At 40.4% G+C, this 18,399-nt stretch overlaps 2 protein-coding genes across 4 annotated transcripts; one reads left to right on the top strand and one right to left on the bottom strand.

Moving 5' to 3' along the window:
• The first annotated feature begins 740 nt into the window (after positions 1-740).
• rnf181 (ring finger protein 181) lies at positions 741-3,028 on the top strand. Its single transcript, XM_080893976.1, has 6 exons — positions 741-835; positions 1,530-1,631; positions 1,715-1,851; positions 1,983-2,098; positions 2,197-2,271; positions 2,368-3,028. Exons 1-6 carry the CDS (start codon positions 807-809, stop codon positions 2,425-2,427), a joined length of 519 nt encoding a protein of 172 aa, XP_080750102.1. The 5' UTR covers positions 741-806; the 3' UTR covers positions 2,428-3,028.
• A 1,878-nt stretch (positions 3,029-4,906) lies between these two features.
• Positions 4,907-16,742, bottom strand: LOC308404111 (transmembrane protein 150A-like). Of its 3 annotated transcripts, none has more exons than XM_080893973.1 (8): positions 16,637-16,742; positions 14,751-15,021; positions 14,543-14,590; positions 14,327-14,413; positions 13,384-13,451; positions 11,800-11,927; positions 10,710-10,887; positions 4,907-7,634 (listed from the first exon to the last, which is right to left on the bottom strand). In XM_080893973.1, exons 2-8 carry the CDS (start codon positions 14,813-14,815, stop codon positions 7,336-7,338), a joined length of 873 nt encoding a protein of 290 aa, XP_080750099.1. In that variant the 5' UTR covers positions 14,816-15,021; positions 16,637-16,742; the 3' UTR covers positions 4,907-7,335. The 3 variants fall into 3 exon arrangements, with proteins under 3 accessions (XP_080750099.1, XP_080750101.1, XP_080750100.1); XM_080893975.1 differs by lacking the exon at positions 16,637-16,742 and adding an exon at positions 16,365-16,484; XM_080893974.1 differs by lacking the exon at positions 16,637-16,742 and adding an exon at positions 16,196-16,332.
• Between the last annotated feature and the right edge of the window lie 1,657 nt (positions 16,743-18,399).

The following is an 18,399-nucleotide window of genomic DNA, read 5'->3' as shown; positions in this document are numbered from 1 at the left end:
CAGTCCCTCAGAGCATCCACTGTCTTACACAAGCTGTTTTAGCTTTCTAGTCCTTCCCTTTAAGCTAGCCATCTTCTGATTGGCTGAATAGTGCAGACAAAAGGTTTAAAGAGAAGATGAGTGTGGCTTTACTAAGGATACCTGCTCTCACTAAAATCATCAAAAACACTCAGAGATTGTTTGTACACGCGACGACTTCATTATGTAAAGTTTAATTCATCACAGTTACATGGATAATATAAAATAAGGAAAATCATCATAGGTCCACTTTAATCAGACATTAGTCCAGCTGTAGAGCACCTCTTTCAGGATGAGGTAAGAGCCCTCTTCTTCTGCTTATCCACTTCAGGGTCACAGCTGGGTGATAGGCAGAGTACATCCTGGAGAGGTCACAGAGCTAATGCATAGATTATTCATGCTCACGTTTACGCCTTCAGCAAATATAAAATCACCAATGGGGATCAAGACACGCAGGAACAGAGGATTCAAACCCACAACCTTCACAGCACCCTGCTGTCCCTACTCACTATGATAAGTTAGCCCTTTTTATTTAAGAAATTCTACAGAGTCTAGGCAGAAGGCCCGTATTATTCATAACCTTCAGATAAGAAAAATGATGAAAAAATGATTCGTTTTCGTACAGAAACCCTTTGAAAGTTCAGTGTTTGGGAACGTCTTTCACCGGTTGTGGGCGCTAGTGAGACATTTTGCACGCTTACGTAGACAAACAAAACAGAAGACGAGGAAAACCAAACCTCGACTGTGATTGGACGAGGAGTCACGTGGCTATCTTCGTACCCGGAAAGATGACAAATGTTTCTTTGCAAGATTTCAGGTGAGTCGACCAAATTTATCAGGTTTAGAATAGTTTTAAGACAACAAATTATTTTTGTATCTTATGATTGTACAAAGCTCGTGTAAGGGTTGGTGTTTACGGTAGTTCCGTGTGGAGGCTATTTGTAATGTGGAAGAGCCTTTGAGCCATTGTTGGTCGTTAACGTCGAAGCGGCTGGCTCACTGTTTACACAGTTCGGCTGGAAAACGCTTTTTGCGATGGTCTCAGTTTTATATTTTGAAGTTTTATTTATATCCTTAATACGTGAACAGAATTTGCTAAAGTTGAGCGCTTTTCTCTTTTGTTTTCACGAAATAAAGCAAGTAGCGCAGGTCGATGGTATCTGCGCTGGCTCGTGTTGTTGTTGTTATCTGCCCCCCTCCCCCTCTATTGTGTTCCCAAGAAAAGCCTGTATTGTAAAACATGACTGGACTATCTTTCAGATCCCCATCACACTCTCTTTGAATGTTTATCCAGAACAAAACTGTTACAAAACAACATCAGTCCCTGCCATCAAGGCAGCACATATATCTGCTTTTGCAGTATGATTGGCATAGCTGTGTTTCTCGTACTTTCCTGCACGGTGCTCACTCACCAATCGCATTCCTCAGCTTTTCACTTTCACTGTCTGTTGTAGAGCCAAGCTCTCGTTCAGCACGTCTCATTCATGCCTGATTTCTTTTGTTGCGAACAGGACGTACTGGGCGGAAATGGCATCCTACTTTGATGAACACAACTGCGAGCCCACCGACCCCGAGGAGCAGTACCGCCAGAATGCTCTCCTTGAGATGGCCAGGTGAGGGCTAGCAAACAGAGAGGCTTTATTCTCATGTGTGCAGTGCTCTGACTGACTGTTGGTGCCTGCGTTGGTGTTTACAGGTATTTGATACAGGGCTTGGACTGGATCGATGCACGCTATGCTGGCATGTCAAGCTGGGACCAGAGGCTTCCTCCTCCGGCTGCCAAAACTGCCGTTCAGACCCTCACTGTGATCGTTATAACTGCTGAACAAGCAGGTAGACAGAACCATGAGAATTAACTGCCCTGACATTTAGGTTGATGATCAGCCCATGATCTATGTAAAATCTACGTAAGCGTGCATATCACCTGAGATTTTGATGTGGCTTTTTGTTTTTCGTTCTCACAGGCAGAGGTCTCAAGTGTCCTGTGTGTCTGCTGGAGTTTGAGGAGCAGCAAACGGCTCGAGAAATGCCTTGCAAACACCTTTTCCACTCAGGATGTATACTGCCATGGTTGGACAAGGTAACGCTCCCGTGTTTGTGCTTCTCTTTGAAATAGAAAACACACGAGCGTGACCTCTTACAAATCCTTTTTGCTTCTTTGTCGTCTTTAAACTTTAGACCAACTCCTGTCCGCTCTGCCGACTTGAATTACCCACCGATAATGCAGACTACGAGCAGTTTAAAAAAGACAAGGTGGGTGTGTTTGAGTGTGTCCTAACGTTTAACCGTACATTTATCGTGGCATTAGCTCTATATTGTTGTTTTTTTATTTATTTTTCTGATCTGCAGGAGAGAAGGAAACAGAGCGAGCATCGGCTGGAGGGCCTGCATGGAGCCATGTACACATGACGCTGCAGTGCTGTTGGGCAAGGTTGTGGCACGTTGACATTTTAGTTTAATGAAAGCTTGAGAAGTGCATAAAGCTGCATTCGCACACCATTTCAAACAGAGTGTAGTTTCACGCTCAAGGATGGGGAAACAGTGTGAAATATTTGGCAAAATATCAGCAAATCCTACATAAATTGTAATAATGAAAAAATGCACCACAGTAAAAAAAACACATCGGGTTATCTGGAATGACTTAATGTCGGGCAATCGGGATGACTGTCGAGGATTAATGTAAACAGGCTCCTGTTCTCCCCACTCTGTTGACGTGGTGTGAATGCAGTGGAAGCAACAAGGTCATTAAACATTTAAAATGCTCTTTTTCTCACTAGCTAGGACCATTATACTTCCACATCCTGTTGCCAGCAGAGCGCTCTCAGACACAGCAGCTGCTTTTTCCTTTCCTTTAAAAAAAACAAACAAAAAAACAACTTTGTAGGCTATAAATGGACAAAATCTGTTCGTCTGTATTTGTTCAACGACCATGAAGTTATGATTTGTAATTTATGATTTTAAGATCTGTCTGCTGCTGTTCTTACTTCTTCATAAAAATTGAAAAAATTGATTTTATTTTGTTTGTTTTTTTTTAATCAAAAGCTTAATTTTAAAAGAATCGCCAACAAGCTTAGCGGACGTCAAATTCTGGGTTGCCCATTGTTCACTGATAAATGCCCGCACCTTTCAAACTCCATGTTCGCAGTAGAGAACGGGCTTTTTTGTACATTTGCGGTCTCAGCAGATTTTTCTGTCTGTTCCTCATGCTGAGTAATTTGATCTGTAATTGGGAAGATTTGTGGAGTTCCCCTTCAGCTGGTCCCATGATGTTTTGATTTTAGAAAAAACACTGGCTGTCCTGTAGCCTATCTGGAGCGAATATTAATAACACAATCTGCACAGAATTGGTTTTAATGCTCCTGAATCATATGACAATCTTCAAACTGCGTCCACGTCACAGTGATAATCTGGGAAACATTTAAACAGGCTTTTTCTTTTCTTTTTTAACCAATTATGAAGCTATTTGTGTCAGCTGCTCTGTCCAAAGTTGTTTCTATTTATGCTTGCAAATAAGTAGCTGGCCCTTTTTTAAAAACGTTAGAACGTATAGAACACTAACCATAGTTAGAGTGATGCTGTTATTATCTAACAAGTACGGCGTGCTATGATTAGGAAGCCATGTTGGTCTTTGTTTTAAAGTTTTAAATTGTGAGGTCGGTGTATGTACAAGTATTTCCTGTGAGCCAAAAGCTCAGACTGCTCTAAACACCATCTCAGACAAAAGGATCAGTGAACTCATGGAGTGCTGAGAAGTTCATCAGCTGTCCATATGTCCCTCCACTATTAGCAAGTACACAGTGACGTAATGAGTCTTAGACTGGTGGTCAGACTTTAGTGACATGAGATGAATGTGTCGTGGATATGACGGACTTAAAGCTTCTCTAACTTTTCATTGGTTTGTGCATCCAAGCAATGACAAAACTCTTCACTGTCTTTCTGCACTTTATACATTACAGTAACCTGTGAATTATGATGGATCATGAGCCAGCTGAGCTACTACGTCACTGACGTTCTGGTTTTACTCTTGGCTCAGTATGACAAAGAGAACAGATCTCATTACAGTCATCTCGATCACAGCTATGTGAAGACAGAAGCCCCACCCACCTGCTGTCTGAATATCTGTTTGCGAGGGGCAGCCAATCAGAAGACAGTTGCCTTGATGAAAGGCAATCTAAAACTGCTTGTTTCAGATGGTAAATAAAGCTCGTGTCATTATCTCATGAGTCTTGGCTGTATCAAAGCTCATTATGAGATATATAAGGCTTTGAGCTGTAAATCAAGCAAAGCCACTCTATAAAGGCCATTACACACCAAATGTGTTACAACACGATGCATTTTGTGAAAAATTCATCCTTAGAAAAACAAAAAAAACAAAATGTAAAAAATGAGAAGGGAGAGAAATGATTTGAGAGTCAACTGACCAGGAACAGTGTCTGTGTATATTCAGTAACTGTGCACAATTTGGGTTACAAGCACTTTTGCCAAATGCAAAAAAAAAAAAAAAAAAAAGAAGCAATAACTGCCACAAATTCATTCAGCATTTGGTGTGAACGGCCGCATTAAAGAACAGGCGAGTCCTAAAAATATTCCACCTGACATTTTCCACAGTGTGACGCACCCAAGACCAAAAGTGAAATGAAAATAGAAGCTGATTTGTAGAGTTGAACTAATTTTGCCGTTTATATAATGTTGTAGTTTACACATTCACCCAACAAGAGCCCCGGTCTGATCCCAGGAGGAGATCTGAATTCCTTCGGGGTTGTGTCAGGAAGGCCATCCCACACAGAAGAAATATAATCTTCTAAATCAAAGACACAGCAGCTGAAAGTAACGTTGAGGAAACAAAGGGAAATCTGTGCGTTTAAAATAGTCCATGAAAGCCACGTGCTAATAATTTATCATTTTTATTTCATATTTGAATATAAATCTCTGTCAAATGAAAATACCTAAATGATAGACAAAAATCATACATATTTACAGAATTTATAAAAAAAAAAACAAAACAATTTGTGTTGACTTGATTTCAGGGATTTGTCAGACTCCGTGATTACCATTCATTTACATACTCTTCAAATTCAAAAGAAAAACAGGACCAGTAAAGTTTTTCTGTGTTGCTAAAGTTCAAGACGTACAGTTCAGGCGGCTTTTTGTAATACAGTGTTCCTACACAAACAACCCAATGATCTGACTGCTTATTGAAGTGCACATTTGGATAGAAAGAAAAAAAACAAAACAAAAAACAAACTAATGAAATCCACTAATTTAATATTTGGCCTGTGGAAGATGGCATTATGGTATAGATGCTGTAACAGAATAATCCCAACCCCAATGTGAGGACTCAAACAAGCTGCCATTGGGAGTCAAACTGCATGACTCAGTAACAGTATGGCGAAACAGGTTACAGGTGAACACATGAGAAGAAAGAAAAAAAAAAAAAAAAAAAAAAAAAAGTACAAGATGTAATGCTAAAACGGAAAAGACACAAAAAAAATTAACTCAACCTGGAGTAGATTTTAGTCTTTTTGGCAAGTTTTGCAGGACAAACAGGATTGACAATACAGACACATGATTGTGCATCCTGTGTAACTGCATCCACTGTGCCGTTACACAGGATGCTGACACTTTTTAGGACAGACACTTGCAGACAGAGTCGCACACTGCCCACTCGCCATCACATTAAATACCTCAAACGCTGCCAGATGGAAAATGTTTCACAACTGTATTCTGTACCAGAAGCTTTCACCTTCTAGTAACATCCAACTGACAAAAAAATAAAAAAAATAAAAAATAAGAGAGGTAGGTGACCTTTTTAAAAAAAAAAAAAAAAAAAAAAAAAAAAAAAAAATATTGCTGGCATCCAGTGTTTCAGACAGTTTAAAATGACTCAACACTATGCAGAGGGCAGAATACTGTGCATCTGTGAAACACACCTCACTCACTCCAACATAAAGAAATGTAACCTAAACAGGCGGCATTAGCCAGCTGCAGTTTGACCAGTGGTGATGTGTGGCAGTCTGGTGTTGAGCTACTACAAAGATAACAACTTAAGAGAAATTGGCAACACAATTTAAAACAAAAACGCATCACATAAAGCACTTTGACACCAGTCTACAGCCTGTATCATATGTACCTCTCCTGTGAATAAATCACACTACCTCGGGCTTCACATCACTTCTTACTGAAACAAAACGCTGGTCTATGAACTCAAATAAGGCTTCCAAGGGTCCAGCTTGGAATCAATGTGCGAACAAGAACCCTCAAACGCCAAAGTCGATTCTTGTTTTATCATAAAATGGGCTTTAAATATCTGTCAGAAGCAAAGAGAGGGTTTGCGTTAAACTCATTATCACATGACTGATGGCAGTTATTGCGTGGACATCGGTGAAATAAAGGGTGACATGAAATGTTAGCATTTCAAAGAAACTGTCAACACATTTATGGAACGACATACAGGAGATGACGATTATCAGCTAAGGGTGATTGATTCATTTCCATGCTGCTGTCACACGAGGGACGCAGGCCCAACATACACATTTACACGTTTTTTTTTTTTTAAATTATTTAAAAACTACCTTCACCATCTGCATTCAAATTATCTGTGCAACCAAACCAAAGGCAGGTGCGATAATTAATTTATGCCTGATTGATTAAAAAAAAAGCTTGTGCGCTCTCAAACTGTAAAACATAACTATTCATTTCTCAGACATTCAGTGGTTCCTACCTACTACACAAACTCAGAAATCAAACATGAAATGCTCTTCTGTTAAAAGAAAAAGACAGAAAGAAAGAAAAGCGTGCCATGCAGAGAAGCAAAAAGCCGAAGCAGGTCGGCCACGCAAGGTTTTGTGTAGGAGTCTGGGGAGAAGGAGAAAACCATCAAGAGATCAGCTATGCAGAGTAAAAAATAAAATAAAATAAACGTCTTGATGCATCCTCAATCATCCAGGAAAGTAAATCTCCAAAAGTTGATTCTGTTCATCTGGACTTTGCTACGGCCAGATGAACAGAATCAACTTTTGGAGAAAGTAAAATAAAAAATAAAAACTTCTCTCCCAGTCAGGCAACACCCTACCTAATGCAGAAGTGCCCAGATCAACAGCCTCCGAGGAACATTCATAGCTCCAAACTTTCAACAACACTACAGGAAACAACTGCAGCAGGTCACGCCAACAGTGGAGATTTAAAAACAAAAACAGGTTGAGGATATCCAAACGCCTCCTCTTCCTCCACGTGCTGCCTCTGTCAGCTTGGCTTCCTGTGGGAGCCCGTGAAGCACCTCTGCGGTGATGTTTCAGACCTTTCGGCTGGGCTGCACAGCTACAACATGGCTGTGCTCTCTGGGGTACAGTTGAGATGTGTCGATGTGCTGCTTCCCCCAGGGGACTTGAGGCCTTTGGTTGCCCCTCCTAATGTTGAGCCCTGGCCCCTGGAACCCATGATCACCCCTGAGCCGTGGTGGCTCTGCTGCAAGCCTGCCATCATGGTCTCACTGGTGACTGTGCCAAACTCATAGGTGAAGGTCCCGTAGAAAACCAGGATGTCCACCGTGAAGACCCACTCGCAGATGGCTGCGGCGTGCTGCAGGGTAAAGCTCTCGTGAATGAAGAAGATGCCGCCTTGGAGGACAAGTTAAGGATGACAAACGGCTCTTGTAGAGAGAACAGAGCATTTATCCTCACTGAAGCAGACAGAACATTCAAATCTCTACCAAACAGATGGACTTAAAGTATTAAATGATTGGTGTCTTCATTTTTTCTTCACCCACAGTAGGCTTACTTATAATGACCAATGTTCCCTCCAATATTTCATGTATCTGAGTGAACACACAAACTCCCTGAGCGTCCCTTGGACCACTGTGAGCAACAGCACACGTGTGCACTGTGGTCACGCCAGCATCGAATCAAAGTTACATGGTTTATTAAAATAATCAAATTACAGCATTTACACTTATGTTAGACAACGTTATTTAACTGCTTTAGCCCACTTACAATGAAATTAAAAAAAAAAAAAAAAAAAAAATCTTGTTCATGACCTGTGTAGGATGTTAACACTATTGAAGTAAAAATAACTTGAACTCCAATTTTGAAAACAACTTTTTAAAAATTTTTTAAATAAAACTCTTGACTTGTATTATGAGTATGAGTCTGTGGTCTGGGAGAGAGTCCTGTAACTCTGTCTGCAAAATACAGCATATAAAGACCAATGATGGGCAATTAATTATATAGTTACTTCTTCAAAAAAGTAACTGAGTTATGCAAACAAATTTTTTTGCAGCCGTTTACCTAAAAATGCAGCCAAGGCGTTTTTTTTTTTTTAAATAAACATTTTTAACTATTTACAGAACAATCAGCTGTTCTGCATCAAATTTGATCAAATTATTTGTGCCGCTGCAAAAAATAATTTCTGTCCACTATGAGATGAAGGAGAACAACGGCCTGATACCTGCAGGCCTGACAACAGGAGATGTATCACTGCTGTAACACCTGTAACATTCAGCAGTCGCCTCATTGTTCTGACACACACAACTATTGACTACACTACACACTAACTACACACTAACTACACACTAACTACACACTAACTACACCTAAACTTCGCAAATCTCTCACATCTCAAAACACGCCGTCACTCCTAAAACTTCCCCCCTTCCTAAACAACTAAATGCTATGTTGCTATATCGTTTTTTGATTGGTCGACATGGTACATTTTTCCACCAATAGGAAAGGGTGGGGGTTTTTTTTGGTGTTTTTGCTCACAGGCTTTTGAGCGTTTTCCTTATAAAACGCAGTTTTTACCGTTTCTTCCCACAGTAAATATAAACAACGACAGTATTCAGGAAGAAAAACAAACATTGCATCTATTTTTAATCATAACTCTGGTTTTACACAGAGTTAAAAACTGTTATAAAGTCCACACTTTTTCCGTCAATTGTTCCGTCTGTCCTGCTCCAATGGTTGTGCCCGTTGTCATTAACGTGGCTTCACTCCACATCAGCCACGCCGCTTTGCTAGCTAAAACACCGGTGTCGGCACATAAGGACGCTGTCATAGCCTGTCAGCCACGTTGATTAGCTGCGTGTATACGAATGTGAATCACATTATTGGCTGGACTATGGGATAAGGTGGCATCTTCTAATCCAGTCGTTCCCATTTTTTTTTTTTTGCCAGGCCCCCCCTTTGTTTTACAAGAAAAATATTCGCCCCCCCCCTCCCGGCGCGCGCACATGCACGTGCAAACACATCCTTTAACCACACACCCATATTTTGCTCCATTGCAGTTTATTTCACATCTCAAACATTTAGTAAACAATTAACTAAATACAAGTAATCTGCAATAAATTACAGGTAGTAAGAAAATAAACTCTTTCACGCTACGTCCGCACCTACACGGGTATTTTGCAAACGCAGCTGTTTCTATGTGTTTGGACCTTTCGTCCACATGTAAACGGCGTTTCGAATCACCGAAAACAGATTTTTTTTTTTTAAACTAATTTTTTGCGTTTAGTGTGGACGAGGAATACAGAGTTGGTCAGGCAACGTCAAAGGTATGAGCCTTTTTCACGTTGCGCTGTGCGCCATGTTATTGTTTACATGAGATGAATTGCAGAATGGCAGATAGTCAGATTAACAGTATTTTGTCTCTATCTGCAGGTTTACACGCTTACATACACACATGCAGTTAATGTCCCTCTGTTTACAAAGGCAGAGGTGTCACGGTGTAATTATTTTTCGTGTAGTTGTTTTTTTCCTGTGTAATAATGTTCAACATTGCTATCAATACATTTTTCAAAAAAATGCCTCTCTGTGCAAAATGGGTTTAAAAACATAAACAACTGGGATACTGTTTGTCCGTGATTTGGAGAGCCCAGCGCTGCTCCCAATGAAGGGAAAACCTACCGCGGCACTTGTGCAGGTGAAGCCAAAGGGCAGATTTGCTTCACCATATTTTCTAGTCTTTGGCTTTGAATGAAGTTGGTTTGGAAACATATTCAGCGATGCTTCATCTCCTGATTTGCATTTGTGTGGGCGCCCCGTCAAAAACCTGTCCATTATGCTAGCAGTGTCCAAGCGGGTTTTTTTTGTTTTGTTTTTTCCTTTTCATACCGCGCCCCCCCTGCAATGGCTCTGCGCCCCCATACTTTGGGAAGGTCTGTTCTAATCCCATACGGGAGCAGCCGGTCACTTACTGACTAAACAATTCTGTTTTGCAGTGTCAAAGTTTTAATTTTAATTCAGGTTAGATTTTTTTTGTCTGTGCGCAGAGACCGTGCCAGCAGTGCGCACACGTGCAGCTTAGAGGATTGATGAGGACGGAGCTGAACGGTTCTAATTTCTGTTGCCAATCAGCCAATGAGTAGGCAGGTAGGCAGTTTGACATCAAAGGCTATTTTTCTTATTTAGTTCATAGATTGTTCCTGTCCCAGGTGAGGTGGCGAGAAAAGCAGGTTACACCCTGCTCAGGTCACCACGAGGTCCAACTGGAGCAAGAGCATCCATGGAGCACACAAAGGCCTCGTCTAAGTTTGAACCCAGGACGGTCTTACTGTAAGGCACAGAGCCACCATGCCTTTAAATGACAAAATCGTCAGTGTGGCTTTAAAGGAACTGAAAAAAAGCTTATAAGAGCTGAAACCACATTCATACGTTTATCTGCATAATAACAAGGATCTCACTCCAGTAAGGAAAGGATACTGAAGACGAGGGAGATCATGGCTCCCAGTGCCAGAGCCACTCGGAAATGAGCCATCCAGTAGTCGAGGGCCGTGACAGCCAGACGGTAGGTCAACACACACTGCAGGCACACAAACAGCAGCCCTGCTGGAAAGGCCACACCCGCTCCCACATAGTGAAGAGATTTGGCATGATCAACCTGTCAGATGGAAACAATGTCAGAAGAGCCGTTTGAACTGTGACATCCACGAGGTCTTCACTTATTGTGATCAGCATCACTATAAAATGAAAATAAAAATAGAATGCAATGATTTGCAAGTCTCATAAGCTCATTTTATTCACAACACTGAAACATCAAATGTTTAAACTGAGAAAATGTATCATTTTAGAAATTAAGGTCATTTTAAATTTGATGGCAGCAACATGTGAGTAAACACATAGCCGTCTTCTCTGGCTAAAGATGATATAAAATTGACCCTGGTAACAAAAAATGCTCTGTGGTCAGACAAACTGACGACAATCCAGCTTATCAGCAGCACTCAGTTCAAAAGTCTGCATCTAGATTGTATTGAGGCACATCAGTGCCTGTGAAATAAACAGCTTGTACAAACAGAAAGATCCCATCAATACTGAATGATATGTACACTGGTTTTAGAGAAACTTATCCTCCCATTCAGGCGATGGCTTTTGTTTTGTTTATTTTAAAAGAGAAGGCCATGCAAATTTGAGCGGAGACTGTTAAACCACCGACTGCAGCCATTTTTACATGAGAACAGAAGAATGTAGGTGCTGAACTGGCCTGCTTGCAGTCCAGACCCTTCAACTAAAAAGCATCCGACGGATCATGAAACAGAAGAAAAATCTATTTCAGACAAGAATGAGAGAATACTGCTGTTCAAGTTCAGCAGCTGCTCTCCTCGGTTCTCAGATATTTACAGACTATCGTGGAAAAACACGAGGGCGCTTTTGTGCGCCACATTCAAATGAGCAAATATGGGGTTTTTTCTTAAAAGTGGTACATTTTCTCATTTTAAACATTAGATGGGTTTCTATTGTGAATAAAAACAGGTTTATGATATCTGCCAATCATTATATTCCTTTCTTTACTTACCTGAAAGTTGCCCACCATGACAAGACCAATGGCATTGGTGCAGCCAGACACCAGAGCGCTGGTGTTGACCCAGCATCTGTGGCTGTGTTCGATCACTTGGGCGTAGCGCAAAAAGCACACCATCACAACTGTTGGAAACAAATTTAACAAGTATTAATAATCTATAATCTTTTTGATTTGAAATTGGAACGAAGCGGTCTTAGTATGAAAAGTATGCTTTTGTTTTCCTAATTTTTTAGAATAAACTTGAACGCCTGAGATTTGGACACTCGCTGTTCTGCATCATGAGAAAGGCAGCTGGGAAGTAGCTTCACGCATTCTTCCAAAGGTTAGACTATGTGATTCATGTAACTGCTGCCCTAGACAGGATGCTGGCTTTCAAATACTGACATCTCTGCTTGCATAAGGGTCAATTTTCTCAGCAGGCTTAAAAACCCAGGTTGCAAGTCAGTAAAACAGAGCCCAACATCACAAGCTACCAACAGGAAGGAATTGGAGGGTCTAAAACGGCTTCTGGTCTACTGAGGAATTGCAGAAATGCATTATTTACTAAAAATGCAAGGAAACAAAATAAAACCATGACAGCTGGAATATAAAGGAAAGACATATGAGAAGTAAAGGTGACGTGAATAATGAAGTAGAGCTGCAGGAGAGAAGCAATCAAGCAGCTGTGGGAAAACTGGGACAGAAGTGAGTGGTGATAAAACGAGAGAGGGGGAGGAGAAGGAATGGAGGAAAGCCACAGAAGGTGAATGAAGGGGAAGGGACAGAGGGGGAAGGAAAGCTGTATTCATTATTGATTAGAGAGCACAGGCTATTTCCAGCCCCTGCATAACTCTTGTGGCTAACGTCTGTGCCTGTGGGAAACTGTGGAGAATTAATAAAATATACAGAGTGGACTGTGGAGACAGTGTTGAGATGAAAGGTGTCTACTGCCTAATTTTGTTTAACAAACAGAAGCCAACAGGCTTTTCACTCAAGTGTTGGTAATGAATATAAAGACAGATTAGAGATTTAACCAGTCCACCTTTTATTCCTTATGAAATGACCCCACACCTTTCTTCTGTGTGTCATTTAAGATGCTCTTAAATGTTTTAAGACACTAAAGACTAAAAAAATAAAATAAAAAAAATACACCAAGTCATACTTTGGTAATCAATTACAGAGGGTATCATTCTTGCTAGTCGAATAAGTTTGATGTTCTTACAGATGATTATCTCAGTTTAACATTAAGACTTGAAACAGAAAGTAGCTTAAAATGATTATGTAATCATTACAACAACAAAAAAAGGAAGTGTTAAAATGTCAACTGGTAGTTTTACAGGAAGTAAAACTTGGGTACAGTCGCTTCCTGGTGTCTTCAATTGGTGATACATTGGCTAACACTAGTACATAAACACTAAAACCCTGTCGTTGGGTGTTGCTAAAACTTAACATAACAATAGAACATAAAACATAATGAGGAACAGATTTTCCCCATTGTTTACAGACTACATGTCACACTCAGCCAACTCACTGCAAGCTACATCGACATCTATACACACTGTAAAGATATGCATGCATACTGCGTTTAGTTAGGCTTACCCATGAAGGCTCCAACATTGCCTATCAGGCTGAACAGACAGCTTTCAGGAGGGTAGGAGCCACATTTACTGTGAAGACAAGATATAGACAGTATTTACAAAGACACACACACACACACACACACACACACACACACACACACACACACACACACACACACACACACACACACACACACACACACACACACACACACACACACACCAAAAATTACATAAATTATTCTAATTTCTGAAACGCCAAAGATGGCAGCTGTCCTGCCTCTACCCTTAAAGAGCAAATCAACAATGTAATGAACTGAAAAACATGAGTTAATCATGTTGTTGCAGTGTCACATACTGAGATTCAAAACTAAACCGTTCTCAAACCACTCGATATACTAAAAACATGGAAAAGTGTACTTATTGTTTTTTGTTAACTGCATCCATTTGTTCAATGATCTGGTGTGAGAAGGAGGAAACACTGTCTTAAGCAGTTATTTATAAGACTAGCCATGGCCCCTTCCCCATTCATTTAGATAGGATCTTTAAGATAAATGCCCAAATAACTTCCCTGAGGTGATGACAAGATGGCTGCTGAATAGTGAGACTTACTTTAAAAGGACTACGCATGTATTTTACCTGACACTGTTTAACAGTATGCTTCTGCCAAGGGAAGCTTCTCTAATAAATTCAAGTATGACACCAAATGTCGGCTTACACGGCCTGAAACTTAGATGAGAAATCATCTAAACGTACGGACTGCAAAAACTTGTTTGGAGTGATTAGTTTTTACAAGAGCGCTATTGTACTCGCCTGTGGTAAGTGGCGTATTTGCAAATTAAACAAATGCAATTTATGCAAAACGATGACATAACAAGATGATAATTCATGCTTCGAGGCCTTTGCTAACACAAAATAGCTTTTGTACTCTGAAACAAAGACATTAAGTGTAGCAAAGGGACCTGATGAGGGGGATGTCCTGGATGGTGCAGCATGACTTCGGGAAGCCTGGCCGGGGCAGCTCTTCTATGCATGTTACATTGTAAGACCTGTAGGAGTGACACAAAAAGCTCTGTTTATTCCCTGCTCATAGCTATGGAGTTAGCTCTGGTTTATTTTTGTAACCCATTAGATATTTTAGCCCATTTCATCACCTTCATAGAAGAAAAATCACATACCAGTTCTCCACAGGACACACATGGTGATTCATCACAGCCATGGCATACCTGTAGAGTAAAAAACCCACCATAATTTAAAGAAAGAAACAAATCCCCAATGACAAAAGCCCATTTGCTCCGTCCTTTCCCACAAACCCTTCAATTAATCGACCCATCATGTAACACATTTAAATGTGACAGCATACAAGACCCAGGCACTGTGACTCACACTATCCATATTCCTGTGATGGAGAAGGCAGACAAGCTGACAGGTAGTACAATCCAGGCAGTCATTGGGCTGGCAGTGAGCAACCTTTGTCCCAAGCATGGGGTGAGAGGGCGACTTTGGGCTGGAGCGGCAACGGATCAGGTTGGGGGTGGGTGGGGTGTGGGGGCACTAACACACAGGGAGACACACGGGGGAAAGGGGGGCATGAGAGGGCAAAAGGGGGAATGGCACAGCTCTTCTGCTCCACACGTTCCTGCAAACAGCAGCAACCCTAAAGAAGGTGAGGAGTAGAAGGACAATTTTATTAAACAGATGAAGCATTCAGATAGATTTTTTACAGACACATCTTCAGTGTTATATCATCTGGAAAAATCTTGCCTTGGCATGCATATCACAGAAAAAAAAAAAAGCTCAGTTCCCTCACATGCTCTGTTAATGGTTGCATTTTAAGACATAAATGCAAGCGGCCAACTGTTAAGCACATACACACTGTGCTTGTGTGGCACGAGGGACAAAATAAGCAGTGACTGTGCGTACTCTTATAGTAACTTGAAGGTCCCCAGCATGCTGATAAGAAAGAAAAAAAAAAGACAAAACAAAACAAACAAAACAAAGGAGGATGGCCAGCCTATCAAACTCTTTTAGGGACTCTTAGATTCTTGATGAACCTCAGCGCAAAATAAAGTTTACATGCAAGACTGTTCCATTTACAGTAAACAAAACACACATTCAGCAATAAAACCTCACTGCATTCACTAAATATCTTCCGTAAGACTGCCCTATGTCACCATTACCAATGTCCATTTGTAACGGCATCTGTTCCCCACATGACGCAAAAACTGACTGCACCTCTAGAAAAGAAATGAGGAGCAACATGAAGCTGTTAAACTGTCTGGGAAAGGTGTACCCTTTTGAGAATGTAGACTTGGTCAAGGTCAGCTGTGTGGTGGAGGAAAGCATGCCCCAACACAGATGTGTATCACTTTACACAGGGTACAGTTACAAGTGTGCCCTTAGCTCAGAGGGACTATACAGTGGCATTAGATGGAGTAGAAGCTCTTGTACCCAAAGAAGGGTTGAACCCACAAATGAAGCAGTGTTAAAATTATTGTTCTTTTTCTACTATGTAATGTAACAACAACAACAACAATAATAATAAAACTTCCCACAGTGACTACACCCTACCATTTGCAATTACAAAACTCTACAACTTAAAAAAATAAATTAAAAAAATCCCAAATCACTCATTTAGGTTTCCTATCTTTTAGCATTTGCCAAACACAACTTGCCTGTTTGTTTGACGAGACCAATTGGCTTCACAACATACATACTTACTCATACAAGTAATTTTAATTATGAAAAACTACTAAAAGTTAGCATTTATAAATGTAACATCGTAAAATATGCTGTAATGAAGAGGATGACTGGCCTTTTATTATTCTTACCTCGCCTCTACGGAGAAGGACTTTAGCATACTGAACAGAACCGTCTATGTAAAGGAAATGCCCCCCTTACCGCCCGCAGCCACTCACAGCAAATATTCGCCACTGTACTTATAAAAGGCAAAATACAACCGTGACAGTATGTTTTTTGCGAACAGCCAACAACACTAACTTTTCCACTGTCTACTCCGGCCAACCAAAGGCAGTAAGATCCCGGAGCACGGCAGCCTTCTTTGCGAACCGCGGAAATCCAACCGTTAGCCTCGCTAGCTTCAGCCTAGCTAGCTAGTTAGCTCGCACTTTACCAGTTCGTTTGACTTGACACCTGCACGCATCTCGGTTTCCGCTAACCCCAGCGATAAGCTCCGAAACAAGAAAAAATTAAAGACTGAGAACATCTGTGGTAACTGGACAGCTATAGTGCAAAAATTAGTTTACACCTACCTTCCACCTGCTATGCCCACCACAGACCTCAACAACCTTGGTTTCCCTTTAAAAAAACAGCGTTTTCTTAGCAAACGAGGTAATTGCTTAAATAAGTTCCGGTTGGGCGTTTCAAAATAATATATAGTGGCCGTTGCTGTTAGAGTTTCCTTAAGAATAAATAAATTATCAAATAATTTAGTTTATCTTTATAACAATAACTATTTCATTGGTAATAAAATACAGAAGATGCTCTGCACCGCTAAGAAAATATATATATATATATATAAATCACCACCTCCGTTTAATGCACATCTCCTCAGTTTGCCAATCAAGCCCGGAAGTCACACCTTTGGGGCCAGCCGACAGAAACCTTTTTACATGTAAGCCGATTTTGCATAAAAATATTAATTAGACCTTCAGTCTTCATTTTTTTTGTCTGCATATTGGAAATAAAACACTTTTATTTTCTTACAATCATATAATCTTTTATTCTAGTGTAACTAACTTGACAGAGCTCACAGTGCTGTCAGGCCCCACTGTGCGACCCCGCTGTAGTTTTTGGTGAGGTGGTTAAGTAACAAACGTGATTTGAATGTGTTCAGAAACGTAAGCTGATCAAAATTTATGTGTGCTTTGTTTCTAAAATAATATTGACTCATTGTAGTTTCTTCTTCTTCTCTTTTTCAAAGTTTCTACCACAAGAACTCATCTCTAACAAGTGATGGATTTGGCCATAGGGGAAAAGGGAATACCATAAATGATGAGTTGCCAGCCTGATACAGAACAAGCTGAAACTTAAGCACATAAATGGTGTTCAACCTACATGTCAGGACAGCCCTCCAATAATCAGTCAACAACCCTGGCAATATAAGAGCAGTGTAATTCACTTGTGTGTCTCAGCAGCGAAAGCACACGTGTAATTAATAAGTAGAATTAGCTCTGACAAGCTGTCTCAAGAAGATGGAAGTAGTATTTTGAGGAGCTGATGAATGAAGAAAATTCATCAGAGGACAGATGGAGAAAAATGAGTGAATCAGGAAGTTTCACACATGTCAAGACAAAGCAGTTGGTCCACACGACATATCTGTGGAGATAGTGAGATGCCCAGGAGTGAGGGCAGTGGACTTTTTACCTCAGTCTTGGAGAGTGAGAGGATGCCTGAGGAATGCACAAGTTAACCATTATTTTCCTGTGATTGCATTTGAGTATCACTGATAATCTAATCTATTCCTAATCGGTATCTACTCAGTATTTTTTACTGACGAACACAGAAAAGTGGTGTTACTAATAACATTACTGATGACTTGATTCTGTCACACACAAGCAATCAGATCTCAAAGTCGAAGCGCCATTAATTTGATTATTCTGTTTCCTATTGTGATGTGTTAAATTGTCTCTGAAAATGATGTATTGTTGGGAATCATTGCAATAATTCTTTCAAGGCTTCAAACCAGAAAATAAAAATATCTGAAATATCTCCAAAGCTACTTCATGAATACTAGAGGTAAAATAACCTGTGCACAGCAGAAGCGGGAGAAGCCAGTCATCTAAATGTAAAAAATAAAAATTCTTAGTAAAAAGCAACATTTAGCAGAGCACTCTGCCCCCTTCCCCCATACTACACAATGTAAAACAGATAAATAAATATTTTGATGGGGTTTTGTTGTTGTTCCGTTTTGTTTTCTTTTTTATTTGAGGCAGCAACAAAATCTAACTCTTTTTAACAAACTGGAATATGAACATGTGTACAATTCACACATGCAAGTGAGAAAATAAGATTA

Source organism: Rhamphochromis sp. 'chilingali', assembly GCF_963969265.1.
Source record: "Rhamphochromis sp. 'chilingali' genome assembly, chromosome: 10".
Lineage (NCBI taxonomy): Eukaryota > Metazoa > Chordata > Actinopteri > Cichliformes > Cichlidae > Rhamphochromis > Rhamphochromis sp. 'chilingali'.
This window is presented reverse-complemented; position numbering and strand designations above follow the sequence as displayed.